At 40.1% G+C, this 12,416-nt stretch overlaps 1 protein-coding gene across 3 annotated transcripts in view; it reads right to left on the reverse strand.

Moving 5' to 3' along the window:
- Nucleotides 1-12,416, reverse strand: part of RBL1 (RB transcriptional corepressor like 1) — a 28,485-nt gene that overhangs the window by 12,066 nt on the left and 4,003 nt on the right. For all 3 annotated transcript variants that reach the window (XM_072879158.1, XM_072879157.1, XM_072879156.1), the window contains 8 exons: nt 11,743-11,792; nt 9,742-9,928; nt 8,077-8,243; nt 5,092-5,204; nt 4,437-4,540; nt 3,733-3,870; nt 2,153-2,317; nt 1,845-1,980 (listed from right to left, as the gene is read on the reverse strand). In XM_072879158.1, coding sequence (XP_072735259.1) covers nt 1,845-1,980; nt 2,153-2,317; nt 3,733-3,870; nt 4,437-4,540; nt 5,092-5,204; nt 8,077-8,243; nt 9,742-9,928; nt 11,743-11,792 — 1,060 coding nt within the window. The remainder of the gene's footprint in view (nt 1-1,844; nt 1,981-2,152; nt 2,318-3,732; nt 3,871-4,436; nt 4,541-5,091; nt 5,205-8,076; nt 8,244-9,741; nt 9,929-11,742; nt 11,793-12,416) is intronic.

Consider the following 12,416-nt stretch of genomic DNA (forward strand, 5'->3'; position numbering starts at 1 on the left):
CACTAAGAACAACAACAACAAAATACACAAAATAAAACCCACCAAAAAAACCCACAACAACCAAAAAACCCTCCACCACTGGAAAAATCTGAACAGCAAAGGACAATAAGCCATCAGATGACAACCCACCCGAGAGTAAGGTAACCATTGCATCAAAACAGCAGCAAAACCTGCGCCAGTTCAGAAACGAAGCATTATCACCGGTCTGCTGCCAGTAAGACACAACAATGGTTTGACTGGATGCATCTTGGTTTGACTAGATTAGCGAATGACAATGGTTTGACTAGAATAGCAAATGGGACACGCATCTACAAGAAGGGCCGGAAGGAGGACCCAGGGGAACTACAGGCCGGTCAGCCTGACCTCCGTACTGGGGAAGCTGATGGAGCAGATCATGCTGAGTGCCATCACACGGCACGTAGAGGATAAGCCAAGGGATCAAGCCCAGCCAGCATGGGTTTAGGAAAGGCAGGTCCTGCTTGACCAACCTGATCTCCTTCTATGACAAGGTGACCTGCCTAATGGATGAGGGGAAGGCTGTGGATGTTTTCTATCTTGACTTCAGTAAAGCCTTTGACACTGTTTGCCACAGCGTTCTCCTGGAGAAAGTGGCTGCTCATGGCTTGGACAGGTGTACTCTTGGCTGGGTAAAGAACTGGCTGGATGGCCGGGCCCAAAGAGTGGTGGTGAATGGAGTTTAGTCCAGTTGGTGGCCGGTCACAAGGGGTGTCCCCCAGGGCTCTGTGCTGGGGCCAGTCCTGTTTAATATCTTTATCAATGATCTGGACGAAGGGATCGAGTGCACCCTCAGTCAGTTTGCAGATGACACGAAGTTGTGCGGGAGTGTTGATCTGATTGAGGGGAGGAAGGCTCTGCAGAGGGACCTGGACAGGCTGGATCCATGGGCCGGGGCCAATTGCATGAGGTCCAACAAGGCTCAGTGCAAGGTCCTGCACTTGGGCCACAGCAACCCCATGCAACACTACAGGCTTGGGGAAGAGAGGCTGGAAAGCTGCCTGGCAGAGAAGGACCTGGGGGTGTTGGTTGACAGCCACCTGAATATGAGCCAGCAGTGTGCCCAGGTGGCCAAGAAAGCCAATGGCATCCTGGCTTGTATCAGGAACAGTGTGGCCAGCAGGAGTAGGGCAGTGATCGTGCCCCTGTACTCGGCACTGGTGAGGCTGCACCTCAAATACTGCGTTCAGTGTTGGGCCCCTCACTCCAAGAGAGACCTTGAGGGGCTGGAGCGTGTCCAGAGAAGGGCAACGAAGCTGGTGAAGGGTCTGGAGCACAAGGCTGATGGGGAGCGGCTGAGGGAACTGGGGTTGTTTAGCCTGGAGAAAAGGAGGCTGAGAGGAGACCTTCTCACTCTCTACAGCTCCCTGAAAGGAGGGTGTAGAAAGGTGGGGGTCGGTCTCTTCTCCCAGGTAACAAGTGACAGGATGAGAGGAAATGGCCTCAAGTTGTGCCAGGGGAGGTTTAGACTGGGTATTAGGACATTTTACTTCACTGAGGGGGTTATCAAGCATTGGAACAGGCTGCCCAGGGAAGTGGTTGAGTCCCCATCCCTGGAGGTATTTAAAAGACGTTTGGATGAGGTGCTTAGGGACATGGCTTAGTGGTGGACTTGGTAGTGTTAGGTTTATGGTTGGACTCGATGACCTTAAAGGACTTTTCCAACCTATATGATTCTCTGATCTAGACTTTCCCTTGATCAAATAAGAGGCTTCACAATTCTGAATGCTTAATTCAGATTCAAGATTGCTTTTTGCAATTATAAAGAAGTCCAAACCCCCTCTCCCCAAATTCAGACATTCAAATCATATCAGAAACCTTGAACATACCCCGTCTTAAACTCCCACCAAGATCTGTCCGAACCTCTTTTACTCGAGGATGAATTATAGGAGATATTGGCATCATAGGCAAATGCCCAAGCCCACTTCCTCCATTGCTTGCTTCGAAATTACTGGGAAATATTACCTGAGAAATAAGAAATGTCAGTGTAAGATAACAAATAGATTTCCCTTCTTTGTGCCAATCTATTAATAGAAGTTTTTCTGCAGCACTTGTCTCATTTGAACTGTTTTCTGTATAAAGCAACAGTAAGAAAAAGAACATGGATTTCCTAATAAAAGGAAAACAGGTAACATACTTCTTCACAGGTTGGGACCTTGTTTTCTGAGGCCTGGAGGGCACTCCAGAGTGCCGAGTCCCGAGTCCAGGCGAGACTCTCGAGAATTTGTTCCTCAATGCTGTTGAGATGCTTCACCATGTCTCTGGAAAGTCCTTCCTCAGACCGAATCAGTACTTCAATTACCTAATGGTAAACAAGACACACAAAAGCAAAGTCGTATCTCTCATGCTTAACATTATCAAGTCATTGCTTGTTTCAGGATGCTGTTCAAAACTTCTCTTCAATGTTCAAAACTTCTCTTCAACTTCTCTTCAATGCTCCAGCCTCCTCCTCACATCTTCCCCAACCGTCTTCTGATCCCTCCTTTTTTAAACCCCCTTTCCCAAAGGCAATCCAGGAGTTGGAAATGGACAGTAGATGTCCCATCAATGCAGAACAACCCACTCCCAGGTGGGGGTTTTTTTGGTTTTTTGTTGTTGTTTTTTTTTGGTTGGTTGGTTTTTTTTTTTTAAGGCTCTCTCTCACCATTGCTAAGCATGTACAGAATGAAAGCACTAAGCACACGCAGTGCTCATCCAGCACGTGCAGCATACCTAGGAAGATGTAAGCAGGTATATCCGCTTAGGCTGGGTACGTGAGAAGACTTCTCTCGTGTGAAGCCTTTGTGATGGCAATTTTTTTCAAGAAAGAGTGCCGCAAGAATGTACGCTGAATAGCAAAGAAAATTCAAATCAAATGTAAATCTGTTCCACAAAGTTGGATCTGCACCAGTGCATCTGGTATTGATGTAGGCTACCAACAGCCACAGCAATATTGACAGATTTGTTTCAGTTTCACTACTGCCCTACATCTGAGGATTAAAGAAGGAAGAAGGGAGAACAGAATACAAAACAGCTTTCCCAAAGGGTTCAATTTTTTTGGTTGTTATAATCTAAGCAGAACTACTTCTGATTTATTCGGGACTAACTGGAGTAAGCTGTTAGGTATCTGGTAAAAATAAGAGGCATACGGATAGATGATAAAAGGATCAAACAAGTCAAAGAACAGAAATTACACTGGAGGCAGGGGAGAATGAGGTTAAATAAAAAGAGCAAAAATAGAGAACACCCAGAAAAAGATATTTTATGTTCTGTTATATAAAACAAAACAGAGAAAAAATTTAACAAAGCAAGCCTGTGATAAGTAGTAGTAGCCAAAGGCAACAATTTTTGCTTTATTGCTATTTTATCACTAATAAGCAGAACTATAGCTTGCAGTGAATAAATATGAATATCGTCAAAACACATGCTTGAATGCCTTAGTTGACTAAAAAGCGTACATATATTAAGAACTAAAAGTTGATCAACACCACATTACAGTTAAGTACTGTTTACAAAATGGTTTTCTTGCTTTAAATTTCAGCTTCAACTCTGGCATTACACATTCCAGGTAATGTATATTTAAGGACAGCCAGAATTTCGAAAAGGCATGTTACATGTTAACATCAGTCCTTCTCCCACTTGATTGCCTAGTAAGGAAGAGCATCATCCTCTAAGACTGTCAATCCAGTAACGTGCCATTTTTAATACAGATCCAGTCCTAAGACAGTATTTATTTACCTTATAGAAATAGAACGGCCTGAGGTCAAGAACTTCAATGATCCAGGGAAAGGTACGAGGTGAGCTATATGCGAAAAGCACGATCTCCAAGCAGCATGCCATGAGCGAGCGGTGAAAGACATCTTGTTCCAAGAGAGCCTGTCAATGATCCAAGAGAAAATGTCAACAATCTGAGGTTTGGGAAACAAAGTTTGAATTTTGTGGAACTAATACTACATAGCTTATTGCTGGAAAGAAGAGCTACTGCTTTTTTCTACATTTCACAATCTCCTCTTTTGACAGGGAAGTTTAGAATGGTAAAGACTAGAAGTAGACTAACAGCACCAAAACCATCACATTTTTCATACTATGGCCAAATGAATTGGCCTTCTTACTGTGAATCACAAAGCAGAGCAAATGCATTGCTCTCTAACACGAAGTACTGATATTGTTAATTGGATAAAGAAGAGAATAAAAGTTATCTGTCCATAAAGTCATGATTCTAGAAGGCAATACAAATTAAGATGGTTAGTTATGTCAGAATTATACCATTTTTAATAGCAGTAACAACTACATTTAGGCACCTCCCATATATTTCCCCTTTTTTAATATTTACAATATACACAGACTGCTTTACTGCAGACTGCTCTGGTCTGGACCTGTCTGAAGATAAACCCCTAGAGGGGGTGACAAAAAGCATTCTCTTTGGCCAGTTCTTTACTTACAGTCAGATCCTTCCCATGTAGTCTTCGTGTTTCTTGCACCATTATAGTCTCCAAGATTTTATAGTACAAGATCTCTGCCAGTTTTAATCTGTTTACAGCAAAATCTGAAATTTAAAACCAACAGAGATGAAGCCCAATGCCATTTGCACAAATGGTCTTAAGACTATATTGACCAGTACTTGTCCTTCTCTAAGAAAATAGTGCATATGCATAGACTTTGCAAAACAAAAGAGTATGTTCAGAAATCCACTAGTCACGAAAATAGCATGAAATTCTAGAAATGTTTTAAAGGATTATGTATTTTAATATTTCTAGTGATGTAATTTTGTAGACAGCTGCAATAATAATTTTCCTATTTGTATTCCGTTTCCTTTAAATTTTAAATCTAAGAAGAATGCAAGCTTACAATTTTTGTTGAGAGCTGATACAGTTTCAATGCTCTCTTGGTTATCCCATTTTGAACTGCAACCTTGGTTTTACTCTGTAATAAAGTTTTATTCTTTACAGCGTTCTGCTTGACAGCAACAGTTTTCTGTTCGGATATGTTCAGGGTTAACAGTTCCACTGTATTAAATACTTAGATGACAGTATATGTATGCATTTCATTTGCCCTGGTTTAATATTTTGAAACATCCCATGCATTTCACGTCCATACCTATATGAGATCCTGGCTGTTCATCTGTTGACTGAGTGTAGCTGCGACAGAACGTCTCACCTATTTCTTTCACTCTGCTCGTAATGCTTTCCATAGGGCTGCGTGCACAAGACCTGAAGCAGAACGCAAAGAGAAAGCCTTGTTTGTATAAATAAATATCCAGTTTCAAAAAATCCTCAAAAAAAAAAAAACCAAAAAAATACCACCCAAATAAAAAGAAGAGAAGCCAGTTATACTGAGCTTTCCTCCTCAGGCTATAACCTGTATTACCATAGAGAACAGAGCAAAACACAAAACATACCAAAATATTGTTTCCTTTTTTCCTTTCCTAACAGAGTTAAGAGAGGCTATGTAGATTTTGGAACAAATGCAGGAGAAAGCAAGAGCTAGGGTAGCACACTCAGGAGAAAAATCTATCTGCTAAGAGCAAGGTAGTAGGAAGAATGCTACAACAGGCAACCAACCAACCAACGCATCCACGAGACTGCACAAACCAGGCACAGTTTGAGGGAGTACAGGAAAGCTTCCAAAGAGTCAGCATCTTTCCAAAAATACCTTATTTACTAGCAAGGCAGAGAGGAACTGATGAACTCCACACAGTCACTATCATAAAAAGGGACCAGAGAATCTCTGTCTGGAGATGCTCTTTCTGAATGCTTCCAGATTTTCCAGCAATTCTGTATTAGAGGACAGTGGCTTGTGACTAGTGTCAAATTAAGACGCTAAACTATTTTGAAAAGCTAGCATTGAAATAAACTAAAGTTTCATTGAACAAGGTCTTCTAATTAACTTCAAAGTTATGTTTCCAAGGAATTTTAATTTGAAAGAAAATATTCAAAAGCACAGAATATTACACATAGTCCAAAACACAGTTATTTCCATTTCTCCTCATCAGACAGTACATATCCTCGTGCTTGCTGAACTCGCATCCAAGATGAGCAAAGTACTCGACATTTCTTGTCAGAGGTTTACTCAATTATTTTCCCTGTTTTAATATTTACAGACTGGTTTATTACTTGAACAAACACATTTTTCATTAGAGATTGCAGACACGTTAATGTTTTAATTGTGTAATACAAATAATATCAAACAGTCCTTAAAAAAAAAAAAAAAACAATCAAAGAAACATTCAAAATAGAAATGCATCTTGCTGAGCATTTGTAAACTGTTAAGAACAAGTGCTAGGAAAACTTTCAAAATATACGTAACTCCAAAAGTGAGAACCAAAAGTAATATTTTTCTCCTATTTATGAAGGTTGCTTTAAAAAAACATTACTTTTGCACTCCAAATATTAAGTGCTAATACTAAATGTCCATTCTGATTAATAAAATAAATATCTGGAGACCTTACACCATACTACAGCAAGGCCTTAATTTGCATGGATGTTAGGCAAACACCCAACAGCTTTACAGGTATTTACTATTAAATTATGGCTTTTTATGAGCTATGAAGGAACACTGATCTACCTTTTACTGATAAACAATTTTGTTTATACTCATCTGCTTATGCACCAACATTTTCATGTGCATATCACTACAGCCAGCACGCAGTCATGCGTCCAGGAGCCAAAAATATAGGGTGATTTATATAACCGGGACTCTGTCCTAGAAATGGTGATCCTGAAAGATGGGGATTGTGTTCAGTAGTCACTTATTATGGTTTCCCAGTACCACACAGCAGCTATAAGGGCTGAGCGAGAGGCTCTTGACTAGGAATGCTCTAACTCCTGCTAGGACGCCAGCCCTAGGACAGACATTGTGGCTCAGGGAGGAAACCGAAAAGCTGAAGCACACTCAGGGAACGGCCACCAGAACTAGACAAGTGGAAAACATGGCTGCTGCTATACAAGAGATCAGCATCAACAATAATTAGGGTCACTGCTAGGCTGATATATATGCTATAAAGTTAGATTAAGATATCCTGAAGTAGTATGAAGGAGAAATGGGGAGCCTTTAGGCTGCTTTTAGTCTTATCTTCCCAACTCTTTAAGGTGAAGATTACAGCTCGTTGACTCTAACATTTCCCTCCTCCCCCAGTGTCGTGGTTTAACCCCAGTTGGCAACTAAGCACCACCCAGCCGCTCGCTCACCCTCCCCACCCCTGGTGGGATGGGGGAGAGAATCTGAAGAGCACAAGTAAGAAACCTCGTGGGCTGAGATAAGAACAGTTTAATAACTGAAATAAAATAAAATAATAATAATAAATTGTAATGAAAAGGAAAACAATGAGACACACACACAGAGGAACAAAACCCAGTGAAAAACAACAACAAAAAGTGATACAACCGCTCACCACCCACTGACCGGTGCCCAGCCTGTCCCCACGCAGCGATCGCTGCTCCCTGGCCAACTCCCCCCAGTTTCTGTACTGAGCATGACGCCCTACGGGGTGGAATAGCCCTTTGGCCAGCTTGGATCGGCTGTCCTGGCTGTGCCCCCTCCCAGGTCTTGTGCGCCCGGCAGAGCATGGGGAGCTGAAAAGTCCTTGACCAGTGTAAGCACGGCTTAGCAACAACTAAAACATCGGTGTGGTATCACATTATTCTCATACTAAACCCAAAGCACAGCACTATACCAGCTACTAGGAAGAAAATTAACTCTATCCCAGCTGAAACTAGGACACCCAAAACCTCTACCAACATAGTTACCATATCTTTTAATTAAGCCATACTTGTTTAAAATTTTAAACAAACAAAAAAAAGTATTTGGCTTTCAAGCAAACAGCTAAATTAACATTAGCAAAAACTGAAGCTACATTAATACAATGGTGGTGACACTCAGATTGGGTGTGTGTGTTCAGCTATCCTTCTCCAGAAGATGAGATCATCTAGAAAACAGAAGATCTTTCAACTAGAAATAATACAGAAACGCAGACAAAAATATTCTGTGCCAAACAAAAAAGTAAAATTTGAGCAAGAACGCAGTCACAAGCGTGAAAAGATGAGTTTCCGTTTGTACGAGAGCAGCTGCAGTGGACGTACTTACTCAAAAATAGTTATAAGTTGTTCACTCGGTGCATTTTTCAATCCAGCCACAATGTTCTGCAACCGGCTCACGCTTTGTGTTGCTGAAGCAACAGGAGTGATGATAGCTTCCTTTTCTCGTAGGTATCTTCTTCCAGTCAGTGGAGTTGAAGGTGCAAATGACCTTTTCTGTCAGACAGAGAAAAACAATAAATAAAATCAGTCAACACAACTGTTTCAAAAACCTTTCAAATGAGCATTTCCTGCAAAATCACTCCAAAGATTAAAATGACACCACTAGTACGCTACCTGAAGGCTGCCATCAAACCTGTGATCTCAGAACTGACTCAAAATTATTAAAGTTTTCCCAGGACTCCATAAATACAAAATATAACAAATTTTCAGGCAGACTAAAATTAACTCAAAGGTTTTTTTAAAAATAAGATATTGGAAAATGAGACTTTAAATCTTAAAGCCCGTACATTTTTAAGCTCACCTGAACACTGAAAAATACAGGACAAAAAAAGAGAAAGCATATGCTTCCACTCACAGTCCCTGCCTGCGTCAGTTGGGTGACACAAGGAGCACGTGGCAGAGCTGCCGAGGAGAGGGTCACAGGAAAGTGTTCTTTGGGAAACACTGTCCTGGTGGACCCAGAGCCTCCCCTCACCCAACGAATGACGTAGCACTAAGCAGATGGAGCTGTGTTGACTGCACTTCCCTGTTTGTATCCTGCTTTCTGGAAGTGATGCAATAAAGTATTTGGTTTTGAATTATTAGAACAGACTACATTTTGAAGATATAAGGCAAATAATGAGGAAAGGTTAAGCCTGCAGTCAGCATGCATAAATAGCAATGAGGTCATTATTATACTACAGAAACTGAAGTTCAAAATTGATAAATTCATTCCAAACCCCTGTCTTTAATTTGCCTGAATATGAAATACAGTTATATTTGGGAGAAAAAGGTAAGCCGTATGATTCATTTATACCAGCACTAGCATCTTGTAATAAGTATTCTTATTTTTTAATTGACACGTAAATCAAACAGCATGCGGTTCTTTCACACAGCCAGCACCGTTTTTCCCCCTTACCAAAGTTTAAAAAGTAATCAATCAAGTGTTTTCCCACATGCCAACTTCATTAAATACATTTTACATTTTTAAACATAGCGAAACATTAACTCTGTTTATAGGGTACTTTTTGTAATGAAGAATTAGACTTTGGTGAGTTTTACGTCTTGAATGTTATTTTCCATAGGGTAGTACACAAGTTGACTTTCCCTGTCCTAAAAAAGGAAATATCGGGGAAAACAAATAAATCAATCCAGCGTAAAGGTTTCACGGTATTCTTATGGGGTATATATGAAGTTTGAACAAAACCTTAAGAGCTATATATTTAGGTCTTAACTACTTATTGATTTTTCTTGGACAAAAACAGACTGCACACATAGAAGTGCTCTCATCCTGTTTAAGGAATAGTTATTTACTAAATTCCACAGGAAATAAGACATCACCATTTCTCCTTAGCAAGACAGCATCCACTGAAGCCTGCAAATGGGATTCATCATCTTCCTCTCTGGAAGAAGTTCAAGAAATTCAACGTCCCCTCAGTGATTCAAATAGCGTACAAGGATGGAAAAACTCGAAGGAGTACTTCAAGTGAAATCAACATGTTAAATGAATCACCTTTTCAAAATGCTGCTGAAGATGACACTCCACATGAGCTCTTGCTGGTGTTTTCCCTACTGGCACGTCTGCAGGAAATTTTCGAGGAGTGCCAATTTCTTCTTCAGCATCAGCTCCTAGGAAAACTCTCTCGTCAAAGTCACCCTCTGTCAGAACATACTCTTCATACTCTTTATTCAGTGCTTTGCTGAAAGAGAAGCTCAGGTTTTATATCAAAGGTTGAACTGCTGAAGAAACAAAAAAGGTGCCAGTGGAGCTAAGGTACAGAACTGAAGCCAGCATACGTTCAAAGCGTTTAATGCTTTCAAAGCAGCAGTGCTGCTTGTAAACAAAACTTCACTACCCCAAGCAATCTGCCTGCGGTCGTCCCTGCCTTCCTTCATACTTAAAACCTCTCCCCTGTTCCCTCGATGATCCGCTGCAGGGACCACTCTTCCTCCTAAGTTACCACCAACATTTGGCTCTAGGTAAGAAGAGGAAAAAACAACTTTGCTTCCATCCCAGTTGGAAATAAAACAGTTCAGAATTACTCAACTGATCAGAGGTTAAATCTTTGATACATGCAGCACATGAACAGTAGTTGCATTAAACTAGCCACACGTGATTTCTACTTTTGCCACTTTGTAGCCTGTAATTTTCATAATGGCACAGAGGAAGGGAAATTTAAGAGCTAGCCTCCTGGATTCAATCTCTAAAATCACCACTGACATATGATACCAAAAAAATCTTCGATTTTCTTTATTCTAGCTAACCCAACTGTAAAACAGGAACATTTAGTCCCATGAAGGTTGCAAAGCTTTGAACTTATACTTGGGAAGCAGAATGAAACTTTTGGATAAAAATCAGAAACAGCTCACATCAATAAATCCTGCCTGCACATTTTTCATGATACACGAATGCTGTATGAAGTATCTTTTGCCTGCAAAGTGTCTTAGCAATTCAAGCTACCACTGAAGCATGTATATTAATGGAACATAACAATGTATTCAGGATGCAAGTGATTCTGTGATCCCACAGGAAACTTTACTGTATCACAGGTTCACCTGTCCCATCCTTCAGAAAAAGTAAAAGTCTATGAAAAGTTTGGACAAAGAAACAGAGAGGCTTCCATGTTTCCTTTAAATGTCAAGCTACTTACAAAAGAGCAGGGAATACTGTATCATTCCACACGACAGTATTATTAAAGTAATACTATTAATTTTTAAGTAGAAATACTAAAAGTAGTTCACGGCTTCAAATGGATCACAGCAACACCGTTTTATATCTAAATTTGAGTGTTATCTACATTGTTAAAACAATTGAGTCTTTGCTCAAAATTCTCAAAGCAAACCAACAAGTTAAAAACTCACCTTGCAAAAACAAATTATTAGGTATTTTTGGAAAAGGTAAAAAAAAAAAAATCCTTTAAGGGATCCAGAACAAAGCAGCTGCTGTTCACATTTTGCATTTAAATTAGCCTTCAGAAGTTAATTTTAAGAGTTTCTGAAACAATTATACTTGCCTCCCACAGAAACGCTCTACCTCTTTTTTGTGGTTTTGCAATTGTTGCTTCTTTTCCTTTCGAGTACTTCTGTTATATTCACAGATTTGTACACTCAATTGGAGACTGACAAATGAATCTAAAGACTTCTCTACTCGGGTATAATATTTGAGGTGTGTATAGAAACACATCCGTGAACTTCAGAGTCGAGGTTTTGATTTGCACTAGATTACTCAAAGGTTACAGTTGCAAGAAAATAAGGGCAAGCACCATAAAACCTGACATCAAGGAAGAAACTCTGCAGCTGACCCCCTGACATTTGACACATCTCGGATGCAGAAAGCATTTCAGCCAGATAGCAGCTTTGATTTAAAATAATTAATTATTAAAATGTCAAATAATTAAACAACATTAGTTATGGTAAGATAAAGGAACAGGAAAACCTGAGATTTAGCATTCAAAGGCCTGTATTTTAGAAAGGAAACCAAACCCCATGATTAAGAACATAAGCTGTAACTTACTTATTTTCTGTAAAATTGCAGAGATCCAACAGACATTCTCCTTTTAAAATCTAAGAATAAAAAGCAGAAATATCTTACATAATAAAATCAAAACTGTTCCAGCTCTAACAGTGTGAGGGCATGATGGTTTTAGCCAAAAAGGAAATGAGATTTAGGAGTGTAACTGGACTTTTTTGCCCAGACTGAAGGACTACAACGCCATTAGCAAGATGCGCAACTCTACAAAGCACAACTCTATCCAAGCTCTAGATAAACTCACTCTTTAGAAAAGAGTACTGCTATTTAATATCTGTTCCATTGGCGGGTTAGGGACCAACCTGATGAACAACTAAACAGAAACTTCCACAGAGCTTGGAAAAAATTTCCAGGATCAAAACCAGACAGAACAATTTGTACACCTGCAACCTCAACCTCTTCCTTCCAAAGCCTTTTGCTCAACTCCAAGACCAGCAGTAGGACCCATGCTATTGTGACAGTTATCCCATAAAATTATTTCACAATGAGATTATTTTTTTGCCTGAGGAAAACATTACCATCCATAATTCAGTCTCACACTGCCGAGAAAGGAAACCAAAGAGTCTCCACTGACATAAAAAGCCAAAACGCAGGGGACCTTACAGCACACATCACTAAAAGCGAGAGTAAATTCTGCTCCCGCTAAAACACATACAAAG

The sequence above is a fragment of the Ciconia boyciana genome, chromosome 14 (genome assembly GCF_034638445.1).
Source record: "Ciconia boyciana chromosome 14, ASM3463844v1, whole genome shotgun sequence".
Taxonomy (NCBI): Eukaryota; Metazoa; Chordata; class Aves; order Ciconiiformes; family Ciconiidae; genus Ciconia; species Ciconia boyciana.